Raw genomic sequence first — 18309 nt, 5'->3', positions numbered from 1 at the left:
CGTAGTCAGTTTCTAATTCCCAGTCATCGAGCCCTCAAGCGCATAGGCCTAACTGTAATTCTACACCTGCGGTGACTCAACTGAAATTATGAATAGGATTCACGCAAGAGCATAATAGTGAAACGAAACACAGTTTGTTCTTTGCAGGTTTTATTTGTTTCTCAAATACAGGAGAGTTAATGTACAGAATGACAAAGAATATCATCAAGAACTGTACAATATTTACACGCCTTTTTTTTCCTTTTTTATGGAAAATTAGATTGTTTTCAAAATAAGTATGCACATACATCAAAATGATAAAAATGACATGACTATTTCCTCTTTAAATATTACTTATTTATACTCCTTCTTCCCACACAAGAAATGGACAGTTTACTTCTTTTTCTTTGCATCTGCATGAGTGATGATTGAACTGAAACACAACAAAGTAAAGTTTCAAATACACTCCCTCCCACAATTTATTTTTTTTAATTTTACACCCACTGTATTTGATACATTATGTCGGTCTTAATGTCTGTTCTTAAGCGTAGAGGGGAAGACAGCTTGGATATGTGGGTCACGATTGTATACTGAACGTGTGGACAATAAAAAGTATTTAAAATGTCAGGGCAGCAATCCAGCGCTTGTTAAGTTAAAAACTTCCTCATATAAATAATAAAAATGTGTTTATATATTATCACACGGCTGAGTCGTGCTGCCCTTCACATAGCACAGGATGAGAGCAAGAGAGATAAAGAGCATTTATTAACACGTCTAATGGTTCGAGTCCAGGTTAATGCTGCTCACGGCACACTCCACACGCAGTTTAAAAATCATTCTAGCCCTCTTTCAGTCTTTCCCAAAGCCAACAGCTGATGTTAGTCTTTTAAAAAAAATAATTTATGTAAAAACTAAGCAGTAATAGTTTCTCTTCGAGCTATTGACGTAATGACGCACAGTTAACGAGATGTTAGCGGCTCCTCTGTGGACTTGGCGTTGCTCCTCACTTTCCGACCTTGCACGGGTGGTCAAGTTTCTCTTGACCTGCAAGTGACCCCTAATCCGGTGGGGTCCCGCTCCTCACAATGAAACACATTTCTTTAGTCATTGTTCAAGAAGAAAAAGAAAAAACAAAAAGGAAGCCATTGTTCTGACCCCCTCAAGATCATCAAGGGCCTTGAAAATACATCCTCAGATCTTTGAGATTTGAAGAAAATTGATGGGTTAGGGGAGAAGGGTTTCTGTACAGTGGGATCCATCATGTTCATTATTTTTCTTTCCTTTTTCTTTTTTTAATATCATCCCGACTAATTAATCTCATCCCTCTCAGGCTTTGGTGCTGAGTGTGAGCAGCTCAATGAAAGAGCCAAAGAGCGTGTCCAGCCAGCTCTGGTTGGCCATGCACTGCTGCACCACTTCCTCCTGGCCCGGGTCCTCGGCCGCCTGCTCGATCGTGTTTGTCTGGAAAAGGTGGGGCAGAAACACAAGACTGGGTCTCAGGAACATGTGCAGGTTCGCATCGTGAGATGAGAGGTATTTAAGCTCACCTCTTTCTTGCACTGTAAGAAGGTGTGATATTTATAGTGATGCAGGGAGTGGTACAAACTGTAGATTCGATATGAGTCAGATGACAACTTAAGGTCCTGGGAGAAAAGGAGAAAAAAAAAGTTGGAATTAGGGACATTTATGCTTAATTTATGTTTTGCTCAGTATTTTATGTTTTTTTTTTTGTGCAACAAACTGTTAATGTGTAAATTCATGACATCTAGGTCAATTCTTTGCAGAACGTCCTTGAATTGTTAACCTTATCATTGGAAAAATTAAGATTTCCTTTCTATTGAATAACAGGTCAGAATTATCTAATCAACAAATTTTATTATATATATTTGAGGATACAAAGTCATGGTATGGATGTATGTGTATGAAATAATGACACACCTTACTTGTAGACAACTGCTGTAAATGGTACATTAAAGTAAAAAGTTTAGTTAAAAAAAAAAAAAAAACAACTTAGCATTATTTGTGGCCGATGTTTGAAGTGGCATAATTGGATGATTTTAGCAGTTGGGTCCTAGAGTTAGCGAAAACTGAAATTTGACAGCTATAATTGTCAATTTTAGTGAATGAGTTAAGGCCAATTTTCTATTGTTTGAATTAGTCATTTTTAGATTGTAATCATTAAACCGCTCCAAGAGAAAATAGTATCTGCTGTAATCGCGAGTACGATACCTTGGAATAATGCCAGATACCGTCCCGATAACGTTATGGGTACTCGGCCATCCCTACTTAGAAGGTACCCCGACTTCAAATATTAGCAATGACGCACCTGTGGTTTAGGCAGGGTTTTCTTGACTCTGTTGAGGGTCTTGCGGTTGTAGGCGTCGCCGCTGAGCCGCACCCTCACCACTCCCGAGTCCAAGGGGTCCACGATGATCTGGGGGTACGCATGCACAACCTCCTAAGGAAGAGGATGCACCAAAAATTAGGAACTGTATCACACGTTTTAATTGCACATATGTACAAACACTCACATACTTACACAGATTCAAATATACACTTTATTGTACTAGTTGGCTTTATTCGATATGACTTATGAATTTACAAAAGAAGCGGAAAATGATGCATTGCTCCTTAGATCATTTCTTTCGAATCAGTGCCTGCCTGAAGAAACCCTGACTGACAAACAATTTGATGACTCAAGTTGACTATCAATTCCAGCGGGAATTTTCAGGGTAAAACCAGTTTATTTAGTTACTGTAGAGCAGCACTTATTAACCTCTGGGTGCCCGCGGATTTTTCACTAGCCTGGCACCCAAATTGGGCTGACTTTAAAAGGGTCATAACATTGTCAAATATAAATATATACAGGATTATGTTCAGTGGCATCAACACTATGCAATACACACACACACACATATACACACACATATACACATACATATCTATATACACATACATACATACATATACATATATATATATATATATATATATATATATATATATATATATAATGTTCAAACTAGACAATATTTCCAATTTTGAATGGCAGTAACTGAGCCCGACATGGGCTAAATTTGACACCTATAGGGTGTCAAATGCTATAGAGAAAAGTGCAGGCACTAAGAACTGCATAGTGATGACAGACAAATAAATGGTTGAATTATGCCTTTCGAAGAACCTTCTGGAACATGACGGGGAATGTGTGCATTGCGTGCATAGTTGACAGACAGCTCCGATTAAAGCACATTTGGCAGCAATGCCGTCAAATGTACTTCACGTTACAAGACACCTGAAGGACAGTTCAGCGCAGATTACCTGATGCTGAGAGCTCATGCTGACTCTTCGCAACAACCTCCGCTTCTGTTCGCTGAGGATGCTGTCGATCTTCCTCATGGGGGGGAGGTAAAGCTCATCTGGCGGCCAGTCAAGGTAGAGGAGGTGTCATTAGTCATCATACACCAAACTGCCACTCGCTTTAATAACACGGGCTGACCCGTGGCGGCTCTTCTATCGCTCCTCATTCTTTCAACGGATTCTATTTTGGTCTCGCACGTCAATAAATATAACAGCTCTTCTGCTAGGGAGATTATGCAGTACTGTATTGGCTTTGGTTTGTTAGTCAGCAGGATTGCACAAAAATTACTCAAATTTCTTTCCTAACCTGGCATGAATATTAATGACAGGCGCCATCTTACTGACAGTCGTGTACTTGCACTACCGCATGCCGCAGTTTTGTATATAACTGTAAATGATCTCAGCGCACTTCAGTAAACATGCATATGTTGTACTTTTTTATTTTTATCTTTGTATAATTGTAGTTTACACCATACAAACACACAGAACATAAACTTCAAATACTATTTTTAAAAAAGAAGTATGAATGTATTTAATCTAGGCAACATTTCCTCAATAAATTTCTTACCTGGAATTTCACTTGCTTTGAGCATGTATTTATTTATTTACATTAAAACCTTCAGTTGTTGAAAACGTGAGGACAACTTTGTGGTAAACTACATGTATTTGTTTAAATAAGTCCTTCCAAGTCAAGTTTCTTTTTTTTTTTTTTTTTTGCTTAAATTAAGTAATATAGTCTACCTTCCATTTCCTAAAGCACATTTTTTTCCTAGTACCAGTCATAGCAATAAAGTTGAATATATTCAACTGGTATTTAATCAAAGGAGGTAGCGAACGGCATTCTTACCGTCTGTGTCCTCCAAAGCTTGGATCATGTCGGGGTCCAGAGCTGTGCTAACGAGCATTTCCACATAGCTGCGAAACATTTCCCTCATTGCTCTGTTGTTCACCCCACCTTTTACAGGCACTAAGTGCAGGAGGTGAAAGGTCATTTTCAGGCAAGACCGCTTTGGTGAATCGGTAAAACTAAAGATCTTACTTTCATTCTCACTCGCAGCGTCATCTGATGAGTCCGAGTCAGAAGAGGAGGGAGCTTCCTTCAGCCACTTCTTCCTCTTCTTGGGGGGTGGCTCTGCCTTCACCTTTGCAGGTTTGGACTTTAGCGGACGCTCGGGTTTCTCCTTCCTCTCCAGTGCTTTCCTCTCTTCTTTGCCCCTTCCGCGTTCTATGGCACGTTTCTCCGCTTTGTCTTGAGCCGGTTGCACTCGCTTGTCTTTCTCCGCCTCTGGCTCTTTCTCCTTGGCCTTGGTCACTGCAGCTGAGGCCTCTTTTCTCTCCCTTTGTTCTTTTGCCGCTGGTGGGGTCGTTCTTGATTTCTCCTTCTGCTCCTTTTCACGCTGAGTGGACGGTGTCAATCGCTCCTCTTTTGGTTGAGCTTGGTTTGCGGGAGGGGAAGCCAATCTGGGGAAGGACTGCCGCCTGCAACATAGACAAATTGCATTAAAATTCACCATAATCATTGTAAAAGATCATAAGTTCCACACTAAAAGGCTCAAGCAGCTTGCTTCAGTTTTGCATTGTCCTTCATATTTCCAAATGTCATCCGTACTACTTTTTGCTCCGTTCTTCAAGAGAAAGTCAAGTTACCAACCAAATTAGAAGACTACTTCAAAACACACAGGTCACAAGTTCTTCATGCAACGTGATTTTTTCTCCGTTATCAGACTCTTTAACCACCCAAGTCCAAATCGTATCCCAAGTCTTTTAACCTCTTAAATGCCAAGAATGACTTAAATCGTCAGTTAGGATCAAATTATTCATTGTCAAGGAAGAGTTGCTTTGTTTATTAGTTTTTTGTTTTTCTTTTTTTTTGCTCTGTGTGTGTGTGGGGCGGGTTGATATGTGTCTGATATCGTTCTTTAACTGGCCAAAGTTTTTTCACCTGTTTCTGATAACACTATTTCAAAAGGTACTAGCTTGTAAATGGTTATACCCTAATGTTGCGTGAGGGCAATTTTGCCATTTTAAGGGTTAATTTTTGTCAGCAGTGACTCAGTCATTGCATTTTCTGAGTTACATACGGTCCATTTGATCCCTTCTGGTGTTCCTTCACCATTGCAAGTGGAGCTGAAATAAGTGAAATTGGTTAAACTGTTTCAATGACAACTATAGTATATGTGTACCTGAGGGCAGGCAGGGCCCTGCGCCATGGTCTTCGAGAGCAGACTCTGACATAGTCTTTCTTGTTGACGTTCTCCAGAAACTTGACGTAGATGCGCTGGTAACGTCTTTTGGCATCTCCGAAGTAGCCAAGATACTGAGGAGGATGTATAATTTACATCAAAGAGCTTCCACGCCAAAATTAAAGTTAGCAAACTGAGTAGAATGCAGCTTCCTGTGGAGAACTCACATTGCTTGTGGCACAGAACTGTCTTTGTCCATCTTTGATCTCTGGGCTGAACTTCTGCAGCAGGGCTTTCTGCACCCTCCAGATGGGCGGAGGCTCCCTGCCCGTCTGCAAGGCCAACTGGAGGGGAAAAAAAATATTTATTAGGTTATAAAGTCAGCTCCTCAGTGACAAAGATTCAGAATACAAACACACGTACCTTGAGTGTTCCAATGTCCTCCACCCGTACCACAAATTCATCCCTCTCTCTGAAGATGCCCTCCCCACCGCTCTCGCTGTCATCCTCCTCACTCTCTCCCGCGATGGCCGCGTCCTCCTGCTTCTGCGCCAGGTGCAAGTTGGTGTTCTTTGGAGGTGGTCGCTCTTCCTCAGGGGAGGCGGCGGACTCGGGAGAGGTAGGCGGAGATTCCTTTTGGGGAGAAGCTTGAGCAGGAGGAGGTGGGGTGGAAGAAGTGGGAGGAGGTGGAGAAGGAGGAGGAGAAGTGGGAGGTGGAGGGAGAGTAGCAGTCAGGGGAGGCGGCGGCGTTTGCGATTTGGCGGAAGTAGGGCTCGAAGGCTTCGAGCTCTCCCTTTGTTCCTCTGAGGGAGGATGAGGAGGTGAAGGCAGAGAGAGAGGAGGAAGAGGGGAAGGAGGAGGAGATGAGGAGGAAGAGGAGGCAGGAGAGGGAGGGACAGAGGGAGGTTGGGGAGTTGCTGCTGCAGGAGCAGGAATCTCCGGGAGGGATGCTGCAAAGAAAGAGATCATGGCTGAGAACCATTTGACAGACCACTGGAAAACTGAACAAGCACAGCATTGTTTTTAAATCAAGAACATAATTAGACCGTGTGTTTAACAAACACACAAGATGGGCGATGTAATGATATGCCAACTCTTGACGTAAATGTATGCAAAGTCCTTGTAGGAAATATAAGATGGCATCTGTTGCTGCTTAAATATGTTAATTTGAGCAAAGCCTCATTTCTGTACAATTATGGACTCATAATTATGTAGCATGTATATTGATGGAATGGTGAAATGTCACCCGTCCAGGTGCATAAGTGGATAACTTCGAATATGACACTCACATGCTGAACAGTCTGTCAAATGCAAGATTGATATGGCACGGCAATATTAATGGATGCATACAAACCCTTGTTTAGTTGAATGGTTCTAGATTAGGTTCATAGAACCTCAGTTATGAGCATTGGTGGAAAATAACCAAGTACAAATACTTTTGTCACATCCGTACTAAGGTATTTATTTTCTGACAACTTTTTACTTTTATTACCCACATTTTAAGTGATTTGATCTTTCCTATTTCTTTAGCTACAGATTACGACACACAATAGAAATAGAAACAACATCTGTACTAGAGCTAGTCCCCCCCCCCCGAATATCTCAGGTTGCACTAAATTCAGTAGTAATACCGTAGTTTGTACTCATACTCAATAAATGATCTGATACTAAGACCAATACCACTGGCATATAGATGAAAATGTTGATGAATTCATCTTTTTCAAGTGGGGAAGCTGTGCTTATTTATAACTTCACAACGCACAATAGAAATGGTGTCATTTCTATTGCTAATTAAACACATTGCTAACTAAAATTAATACCTAATAAATATTAATGCAAATGACAATTAACTGAAATGGATTTACGTTGAAAAATTAAAGAATCCGATGCATGTGTTAAAATTATCAATTTGTGGAGTAAAATAGGATAACAATATCAAGTCACATTAATGTTTTGACTAGCAAAACCCATGAAATATGAACATATTGCATTTTTGTTGTGTGACAGCTAACTAATTCAAAGGAATGTTAAAAAGCTTTATTGATAAATTTGTCAATGAAGGTGGGGGCGCTTGTATAAAGACAATTTTATTTTGACAAAAAATGTTTTTATTTAAGCAACATTATGGTAAAATGTTTTATTAGGAAAACATACCGCTGGATCTTAAAATGTCAGTACTTGCATTTGAGTGCAACTTATTATTGGGAAGCACGCTAACAAAAAAAGGTAAGGGAACAACCTTACAAATATCTGTACTTCTACCGAAGTGCAGAGTGTGATTATTTTTGGGGATGAGTGAGTTTGGCCTTACCTTCAAGCTTAGGAGCACCTAGTGTCTCCAGCTGTGGTTCTCTTTCCTCCATCATATCACTCTCCTCATCTTCTCTGGTACTTCTTTCCTCATCATTTTCCTCATCCTTGTTCTCATCCATATTTTCATCCTCTGGCTGCAGGATGCAGGGCTCATTGGTTTGAGGTTGTGCATGGGGCGTGTGAATGTCCGTCTGAGGGCTAAGGGTTGGGGGGTGCAACGGGGGTGTCAGAGGGGAGTGAGAAGGCTGCGGCGGTGGCGGTGGAGGAGGTAATGAATGATGGATGTTAGCGGTCAGCTGTGGAGTGTCGTACAGGGCGGAAATTGCTGAGGAGATGCTCTTCTGAAGGTCTTGGTTCTTTCCGACCGAGTCCTCCTCATCTGAGGAGAACGAGGGCAGAGTTTCCAGGTTCCTTTTCAACTCGTCCTCCAAGCGCTTGGGGCTTGGGCAGCTGCCTAAGGCGAGACCGCCATTACCTTCACCGTCCCCAAATGGAGGTGGCGGTGGGGGTGGAGGCGGTGCTGGGGACAGTGGGCGCAATCCTGATTTACAGGGGGTGGTTTCACCATTGTCAGCTTCCATTCCGGGGGAAATATCCAAACCTGGAGGTCTCTTTCCTGTTTTGAGGAAGTCCAACAACGAAGCAACCAAGCCAGCTTTGGATTCTGGGTCCTTCTCATCTCCCTAAAAGACATTTACACTTCTTAAAAATGTGCTTAAATTCAAAAGAGCTATTATTAATTAAGAGCACTTACTCTTTCCTCCAGACCGTCCCCATCTATTCCTTCATTCATCATCTGGCTTTTCTGCTTGTTTTTATCCTGCGCCCTGGTACTTTCAGTGCTGCAAGGGCCAGGACTGAGACCGAGTGAAGGGGCTGAACCTACTGAGCCATCGGACAAAGCAGGGTCTGTGCCTGACAGAGAGTCTGTCCTCAGCAAGGCATCAGAGGAGGACATGGGAATTGGCAACTTGATCTATTGAAAACAAAGAGAACATATATCAGAAAAGAGAACATTGAATTGCTTGGTCAGTCTTGAAAGGTGATGTTTTCTGTCAAATGGGGTCAGGTAACTTGGGAGTCGACATAATTGGAAATATGTCTTGAACCGTTTTGAATGCGTAACGCTACGACTCACCTTCAATGGCGGAATCGGTTCATGCTGTTGGGACTGATGATGGAGCTGCTGCTGTTGATGATGGTGGTGATGGTGATGCATCTGCTCCTGCTCCTTCCCACTCATTTCCATGTACATATCCTCCCTCCGACCTCCTCTTCCTCTGCTCCCACGGCCTCGACCCCGGCCTCGCCCCTCCACACTGAATCCACCTCCACTACCGCCAACTGTACCGCCCATCTCGCCCATCATCCCACGGGGTGTATAGGGCTCGGGCATAGGGCGAATGCGAGGCCTGCCTCTGGGTCGTGGGGGGCCCTCTCTTTTCGGCCGAGTAGGCTTCCTGCCTCTCTTCTTAGGGCCGTCCTGAGGCAAAAGAGAGTGTGCACCCATTGATGGGTAGCCAGAGGCGTGGTAGAAATCAATGTCACCCATCAGAGGGCTGAGAGAACCACTTCCACCTCCGCCTTTCCTGCAGCTGGACACCAAATCCGGAAGAAGATCTGGAAGCCTGCGGCTATTCAACCTTATATCAGCAGGCTGGTCAGCTTTATCCTCATCATCTTCAAACTCGTACTCTTGGGCATAGCTTTTCTTCGGCAGTGTGTTGGGATCTCTGCGCTCCTTTAGAAGGTGGAAAGAACTCGACTTGAGGAGCTTCTTAGGACGAGATGAGCAGAAAATTGGTGATTGGAGACCTCCAGAAGCTGCCCCTGCGCTTGTTCCTCCAGGTACAGAGGACAGCTTTGCCGCGGGGTTATTAGGTCCGGCATTGTTAGAGCCCATACCCATAGCTGGGCCCTGGGACTGGATTAAACCAAGCTGTTCAGTGTTAACAGTAGAGGGTAGCTCGTGGGTTTTAAGGGAGTCAAGATCAAGAGTCATTGTATTGTTGTTGGGCTCTTCCAGGCTATGACAGTATGGCTCATAACCTTGATCTCCATGATGACCCATCATATCATAGCCAGCCCCGCCACCGCCTCCTGGTCCACCGCCACTCTGCCCAGCTTTCATGGAGCCCATACCCTCTTGCCCAGAATGGCTTTCGTTCATCTCCTCCTGCCCTTGTCCAGTACCACCGGCACAACTTGACTTGTAGTCCTCTGCACAAAACATGTCTTCCATGCCCGGAAAAAAGGAGCGGTCCTCATCCTGAAGAAGGGAATCAGGAAAGCAGATGGATGTTAGGGGAACAAAGCGATTACTTTGTTGGGTTTGATCTGCTTTCTCCACTGGGCTGACCGTGTCAAACTGGTGTTGCTCTGAGCGCTGTTGGTCCAATTGGCTCTGTTGGGGGGTGAGCTGGGACGGCAGAGGCTGCTGCGGGTCGGACTGAGGTTGGGGATGGGCTGGGGCATTCGGAGGGGGTATATGGTGAGGGTGTGGGGTTTGTGGCTGAGCGTGAGGGTGGTGTGAATGGGCCTGCTGGTGTTGGGAGCTGGGGTGCTGCTGTGGCTGCTGTGGGTGGTGCTGCTGCGAAAGGTGGTGCATGTGGGAAGGGGTAGGCATGGCGATTTCAGGCTCAGAGAGGAAAGAGTGGAGTTCGGGGGCCGAGTGTGGCTGCGGGTGATGGTGAGATGGGTGCTGCCTCTGCTGCTGCTCCTGCTGTTGCTGTCTGTGGCGATCGCCGCTTCCTCCGCTCCGTCCGCCACGTCTGTCCTCTGCAATCGCAACATCTGCACTGGAGGTCTGGGAAAGAGAGCGTTCCAGCATGTCCAAAGATGAAACAACTGAGCTTTGTTTGACTTGGCCTTGTTCGTGTTGATGTGACGAGGGTCCATGGTTGTAATGAGCCGCTGCCACCTCTAAGGCCTGTGACTGGAGTTGGAGCTGCAGCTGAGTTGTTTGGGACTGAGCTTGAGCCGGGTGTTTAGTCGAGCCAAGCCGTCCGCTAGCACTCTCCATCACTGCCTGCTGCTGACCAATGGCGTGCTGTTGCTGTTGGGGGTGAGAGTCAATCTTGTGGTGCTGCTGATGCTGTGGGTGGGAGTCCATTTTCGGGTGTTGCTGATGCGATTGGTGGGAGTCCATTTTATGGTGCTGTTGGTGTTGCCGATGCGTGTCCATTTTGTGGTGTTGCTGTTGATGTTGGTGCGTGTCCATCTTGTGGTGTTGCTGTTGGTGTTGTTGGTGCGTGTCCATCTTGTGGTGTTGCTGTTGGTGTTGTTGGTGTGTGTCCATCTTGTGGTGTTGCTGTTGGTGTTGTTGGTGCGTGTCCATCTTGTGGTGCTGTGTATGAGGCTCCAGTTTGTTTCGAGTCGTATGGGACAGCACGGACTGCAGGAGGTGTGGTGGCTGGTGGGACTGATCTGTGGGAGAGTCCATAAGAGACCCAGTGCTTTGAGATTGAGAATGTTGTGGCTGGACCTCCGGCGTTTTACGGGGATAAGGGATTTCACCACGTTCTTTTTTCTGTAGCTCCATCTGAGTGTGGGGTGGTATTTGAGAATGTGAAGACACGTGCTGGTTGTGTGAGGAGTGTTGAGGAGCAAGGGAGTGTTGTGTGTACGGATCCCCTCGTCCATAGTGGACAACTGAGCCCAGGTTGTCATGGTGAAGAAGGTGCGAGTGCACCTGTTCAGTACTGCCTCGTCCCCCACTACTCCTGCTGCTCCCAACAGGTCTCTCGTTCCTTTGCTGTTGTTGGTGATGGTGGTGCTGCTGCTGCTGCTGTTGTTGTTGTTGTTGTTGCTGCTGCTGCTGTTGCTGTTGTTGTTGTTGTTGCTGCTGCTGTTGTTGATGTTGCTGCTGTTTTTTCAATGACATTTCCAGCTGGCTGTCCAGCCCCGAGATAGCGCTTCCAGAGTTTGCGTTACCTACCCCTGAAGTGGATGTGGCACTGTGGGTGCGTATGACACTCTGGGGGTGGTACCTTTCTTCAGAGGACTTTCCCATGTCATAGCTAAGCCCTTTGCCAGCATCAGAAGTTGGTGCCGCCGACTGAGGCTGAGGCTGCGTTTGTTGGGATGTCTGTTGGGCCTGCTGTTGGGAATGGTGATGAGAAGCCTGGGGAGCAGGACTCGCTTGTGCCTGGAGCAAGTGCTGGATCAAGAACTCGTCGTCATCATCTACTTCCTCTTGGGATCTCTGAGAACTAACTCCGAGCATTGATGCGTCAGCCTTTGTTTTGGAGGAGGGGGCATGATACGACTGAGGTTGGGAACTTGGACCTCTGGTGTCTGGATAGCCCTGTGGGGAGCTTAGGAAAGGAGGCGAGAGTACAGAGGAGATGTATTTATTAGAACCAGCACCTCCCGGGGATTGCGTGGGACATGCCGGCACCGGGGAGTGCAACCCAGGGCGGATAATGCCAGAGTTTCCAGATGGGGAGGGACTAGAATCTGGAATATGATAAGACGCTCCTCCACTACCTCCTCCACCTCTCTCACTTGCCATACCGTTTCCTGCCCCTCCTCCAGACCCAGAGTTTCCACTCGCTGTACCACTGCTGCTTCCCCCTCCAGATGCTCCACTACCTGATGAACCACTAGATCTTAAAAGCGCAGGAGAATGGCCTGTGGCACCATAACCCAGCGATGGACTTCCAGCTCCACCCAGAGAAGAGGGAAGTGATCCATATGCGGAATCAGCTCCATATATATCAGTGGGGTATGACTGACTCCGCGCTCCTAAACTTCCGTAGCCTTTTCCACCAGTGCCTGAGCTCAGGTCCTGGGCTTGCGGAGAACTGAAACCTCCGTAGGACTGAGCTAGGTGAGAAGTAGGGGGTTGATTTGGAGAATATGACTGCGTCTGCTGTTGGGGTGGAGTCTGTCCAGTAAGAGCTGAGGTGGGGGTCTTTACAGGGGGTACTGGAGAGCCATAGCCCGAGAGGCAGGATTTGGGGAGGGACTGAGGTGTTGAAGTGGAGGTGGGAGGGGGCTGTTGCTGCTGCGGGGCCGGGGGAGGTGGAGCTGGTTGAGTGGAGGGTTGCTGCCTGGAGGGGGCTGCACTGGAGCTTGAGGTGGGGATTGAGTTGGAAGGGTGGGCGCCGGGTGTAGCAGAAGAAGAGGAGGATGATGAAGAGGTAGAGGATGCAGAAGGAGGCGTGAGAGGAGTTCTTGAGGACGATGCCGAACTTGCAGATGAGTATCCACTGCTGGAGCTACTCTTGGTACCTTTCCCAGCAGAGGAAGAAGAGGAAGAAGAAGATGAAGAATAAGGAGGCTGGATGATTGGCCGATATTGCTCTGTACGAGAAGAGGCTTTGTGATCTGATGAGGGGCTCTGATCACCCAGCGGGCTGCAGGAAAGGCCAGCATGCCTATGATGGGTGGCTATTTGTTGGTACCCCGCCCCTCCACAGCTGAGGTAGTGCTGTAGGGAGTGGGCAGCTGAGGACGAGAGCTGCGGCTGCGATGGTGTGGGCCGCTGGTAGTGCTTGATAACACTGTCCTGTCTGGGAACGGCCCGCTCCTGAGCCGAGTTGGACTGGGACTGGGACTGAGCTTGGGGCTGGGCTGAGGAAAATACTGATGCATTATACAGCTGGGAGGACTGGTCCTGGAGCTGTGATGACAGCAGGTTGAACTGGTGAGACTGCAGGTGCCTGGCAGCAGACGACGCCTGGGCCGATGAGGCACCTGTAGGATCTTGGCTCCCCCTATAGGCGGCCGCAGCAGCCCCTTGTGAGGACAGGAGTCTGTCAAAACCTAGGCTAGACTGGGAAGGAGCTTTGATGTGGAGTAAGGGATCATGTGGAGAGAGCAGACCATTGGATGTGGGGCTAAACGTGGGTGTGTCCTGGAGGGAAAGGGAGGCGCCGGGAAAGGAGCGGCTTGAAAAGGATGCTGGGTGCTGATAGGCTGAGAGAGCAGAGGAGGAGGGGAAGGAGCCCGAGCCAGGAAGAGCTCCAGAAATGAATAATTCTGGAGGAGCAGGTGTGTGCATTGCTGTTCAGGATGGGGGCAAAAAACAAAACAAACAAAAAAAAGAGAGAGTGAGCGAGAAATTACCTCAATCATCTACTTCATTAGAAAAAAAGAACCATGTGCTACGAACCTTTGGTTTCTTTGTCACATATACAAAAAATATATATACATATATATATATATATAAATTTATATATATATATATATATATATATATATATATATATATATATATATAAATTTATATATTATATATATATATATATATATATATATATATATATATATATATATATATATATATATATATATATAATATATAAATTTATATATATATATATATATATATATAAATTTATATATTATATATATATATATATATATATATATATATATATATATATATATATATATATATATATTACAACATAAAACACAATGAAAGCAGAATGCTGATAGAACCTAGTAGATTTTTTTTAAATGTCATATTGAGAGTGTGACACATTTGAATGTCAACACCTAAGGGAAAAGTGAACACAGTCCCACCTGTCTGCCAGGATGGTGTGCGGAACTGGGAGAGTAAGGAGGAGGCTGATGGAGGAGCCTGGGGACCCCGTGACTCCAATGCCGAAATCAGATTCATGACTGAGGCATCAGGGGCCGAGGGACTGGCGTGGTGCAAGCCAGTGTCAAACAGCCCCGACAGACCTTTTAGATGGAAATACGCAACCATGAAACAAGCAGTCAAAATGATATGCATAATTTGAAGAGAAAAATATCCTAATTCTTTCAAATAGTCTATCAACACAATTATTGGTGGTTATGTTTTCGACGTTTGTTAGCGCAATCAGTGTGCACAACAAGAAAAGCTCAAGATATGATGTTAATACTTAGATAACAGTGCTGTTCAGTGCTACAGTGTTGAAATTCTGCCTACTTTGATAATAAATTGTTGCCACAATGTAGCATTTGATAAACAAAGTCCTTGCATTCATTCCGTTTTGCATTGACTATTTTTAACCATAAGCAGACACTATTTACACTGATCGAGCCAATGCCTCAGAAATTGATTTTACTCCCACTTGTAGCCTGCAAACTGATTCAGCGGCAGTGAATTAGTGGCTCGTTCAACAAACTGACATAATGTAACAGAAAATCAAATGCGTAACATAAGTTCCCCCACAGGGGGCGAATTCAGCATTTGTGGTTTTAATTTGTTCTCAGTGAAATGATTACAACTGCTTATGTAGTTACGTACTTGACACTTTTTCTGTTTGCTCTTTGCGAAATCCCAGCTGAATTTATTAAGGTTTTGCACGTTGTTCATGCACGCGCCCAGACTACGACTTACACGGCTGGTCAGCCACACCATAATTCATTACTGTGGCCCCTAATGTTGGGGACACGGTAGGTATGATATTTATCTCACCCAAACTCCGTCCAGCTGCTCCCCAAGCCCCGCCTTGGCCAGAGCTCCCTGGGTGGTGATTGGTGGCATAGCCCTGCAGAGGGTGTGGGGTGGCGTAGGCTTGGCGGTGGAGGAGCTCAGACTCAGGGTGGGATGATCTGGAACTCCCATATACTAGACTAAAGAGGAGGAGGAGGAGGAGGAGGAGTGGAGGATGATGAAGTGTTATTAATTTCAGAGGGCATTTGCATAAATATCAGCTAGTACCTAAAAAGGTGACAGCCTCCTTCCAGAATCTCATATCATTCCAGTGTGTTTAAATCTCAAATGCTCACATGAAAATCACCAAGACACTCGAATCCATTTTAACACTAGCAATTATTCAATGTCAGAATCGAAACGAAACTCAAGAAATCTTATTTATATTCTGCATACACTCATGTAAGAGATAGTGATGATGGAGGGGTTTTTAGCAGGAAAAAATGCACACGTGACAAATATGACATGCACTAAGTGAACATGCAGTGGTTGCTGGTTGTCCGTTTGTTAACATGTTAGCAATTTATGATGGCTTTCTTGGGAGAACTGTACGGAGCAGCGTCAAAAGCAAAGCAAGCACAGGGCCTTCTTCTGTGTGTGCAAGGTCGGCATTTTGGGGTGAAATTAAACCGGATTAGTGCACCACATCACAGCTATCTCGATTAATAGAAGAGATGAGCTGCTCATTGATTTGCGTTGAGGTGACTAATCGGATGCTACCGATCGAGGAATATAAAATTGCAAAGGTCAACATCCATGCTATCATTTGAACATAACCTCGTGTATAAAAGGGAACACAATAGCGTTTAGATTTCGAACAGCGGGGTGGGAAAATGTGCTAAAAGCGGCTAGCTAAGTGATGCTAGCAGGCCGCAATTGACTTCCGTGCAAAGCTAGCTCGCATGCTAACGTAAAAGGTAACAAGAGGTCTCGTGAACGATTCCGGCATTTTTGGCGATAAATCCACATCGTCATCAAATTCATTGTGATTGTCGTCAAATCTGCGAGTCTCATTGGTATTGTTATTTTCATTGAAACGATTTGATGAGGTTCGAATAGGACGATTTCGTTATGCAAATGAGCCTACTATGAGACCACCGCAAATCATCTCCAATCATGTCTGGGGCCAAGTGTTGCTAAAAAAGGGAAAATTTCAGAGCGATTGAACTAATCGCCCTCTTTTTTTGTTTTTTTCTTTGCGATGCACCATTGAAGATGGCTTCACAAATGCACCTCCAATTCTTGTTGATGTCTGTCAGGAGGGGGCTGCCGTGGAGCTTTTTGCAGCATTCGAACCCATTTATTTATTTATCAGAGCATGTCCAGGCCTGCAAAGTGGAAAACCTGTGGAGACGCCACTACCACTTCCCATCCACCATCTCCCACATCCCATGTCTACCTCCAAAATCCAGTGTCTGTCTGTCAATCGCATTCAATTCAAATCACCCCCCCCCCCCCCAACCTTTTCCTTTCTCCACCCCGCCCACCCCCACGACACGCACACCGCTCCATTGCTGTTGATAATGTTATTACTATGCAACTCCTTGGGATGACAATGCATCGGCGTTGCGAGTGGCGTGCGTGCAGCGTGAAGTCAATGGCGACAATGTGTTTACACGGGTCAACACCGTGCCCTGGCCATGTAGGCACTGATGCATGCATGCCTTGCATGCACATTGTCTGGCTTGTGCCGATTACCTTGCTTTGGCCGATCTCTCGTAACTCCATCCTGCTCCAGCGCCCAAATCGCCGAACCCTGTTCCCGGGTAATTTCTATCCATCTATATGGGGAGGAGAACCGTGTGCGAAAGCGACGTCGCAAGGCGGGGAGACACAAAAAAAAATCCAGTCTTTCAGGCGATTTTCCCCGGTTTCATAAGCAAGTCCTCCGGAGTGGAAAACAGCATATTGAAAGAGAAATGGAGGGGAGGAGGAGAAAGCTGGATGCAAAAAGAGGGGGGTCTACGGGGTTATAATCCGACCACCTCGAAAAAAGACGCTCTTCCTCATTTTCCTCCTTCCACGTTTATCATTTCCACGACGGTAGTCCGAATCCGGTCCCGCTCATGATGAAGATGTCGCGGATTTGGCCGCCAATGGGCGAAACGCTGATGAACATTTGATTTCCAACGCGTCCCCCCTTTTTTTTCCCCTACCTCTCTCTCTCCTCTCAGTGGTGCCTCCTCCCCTTTCTTTAGGCTAGTTTTTTTTAAGGCTAGGCTGCTAGCGCCATGTAAAAATGTGGCAAAGGACAGAAGGAGACATCCACGTCGGCATCGAGCATTCGCACTTTACAGTCGTGCATACGACGAGCGGAGAAACCCCTCATTTAAATGTTTGCCCTTTTCATGCAAATATCCGCCGCCATTGAGCACCCCCTCCTCCTCTGCACGGATGCTAGCAGCTAGCCGCAGATGCTAGTTGTCAGCAACGACGCATACCAATAAAAGTGGCGTATTTCGTCCTCAGCACATGCCGACGGCCCGCATCTAAGATTTATTGTGATCAAATTAACAAACCGAAGAAGCCACGGAGATAATAATGACAGACAAAGAGACCATGGAAAAGTTACAAAAAGGCAGGCCTAGCGTTTTTTTTTAAATACATCTTTACTAATTTTCATCCGGGAGTGGGACGCCATTTTTGAAGGCGGCTCTCTCTTCGTCCTCCAATTTCCTTTAGTCTGTGATTCCTCCTGCTCTGTGTTCGAGCTGATTTCCCCTCCGTTCCCCGACTCGTCTGCTAACCAGCTCGGCATGCTTTTCCACATTTTCCCTTCATTGTTAGGCTAATGATGCTAAGGGGACTGAACACGGGACAACAACACGGAAGCCAGATGATGTTCAAATGTTTAATGTAAACATTTTTCATTTGGACAAATCTACGCAAATCAGCACATTCAGTTTTATGAGCGGTTCTTTAGACAAAAGAAATCTAAATATCCCATAGCAGTTCGTTTTAATAACGCCCATAACATTGGTCATAAACTGCAAGAGCGACTAAATAACCAATTTCTCTTCGGGATGACTGCTAGACTCTACA

General features: G+C 45.5%; 1 protein-coding gene across 1 annotated transcript; it reads right to left on the bottom strand.

Moving 5' to 3' along the window:
* Positions 1-133: 133 nt before the first annotated feature.
* On the bottom strand, positions 134-17412 carry prr12a (proline rich 12a). Its single transcript, XM_088439013.1, has 15 exons — positions 16966-17412; positions 15250-15407; positions 14367-14528; positions 8971-13841; positions 8587-8808; positions 7831-8515; positions 5943-6469; positions 5747-5863; positions 5520-5653; positions 4376-4815; positions 4184-4303; positions 3298-3395; positions 2306-2437; positions 1527-1622; positions 134-1440 (listed from the first exon to the last, which is right to left on the bottom strand). The coding sequence occupies exons 1-15, from the start codon at positions 17046-17048 to the stop codon at positions 1306-1308; spliced, it is 7980 nt and encodes a 2659-aa protein (XP_088295139.1). The 5' UTR covers positions 17049-17412; the 3' UTR covers positions 134-1305.
* Between the last annotated feature and the right edge of the window lie 897 nt (positions 17413-18309).

The sequence above is a fragment of the Hippichthys cyanospilos genome, chromosome 17 (genome assembly GCF_059441005.1).
Source record: "Hippichthys cyanospilos isolate Australia breed blue-spotted pipefish chromosome 17, RoL_Hcya_1.0, whole genome shotgun sequence".
NCBI classification, from domain to species: Eukaryota; Metazoa; Chordata; class Actinopteri; order Syngnathiformes; family Syngnathidae; genus Hippichthys; species Hippichthys cyanospilos.
The sequence above is the reverse complement of the archived record's forward strand: the minus strand, read 5'-3'. Positions and strand labels throughout refer to the sequence as shown.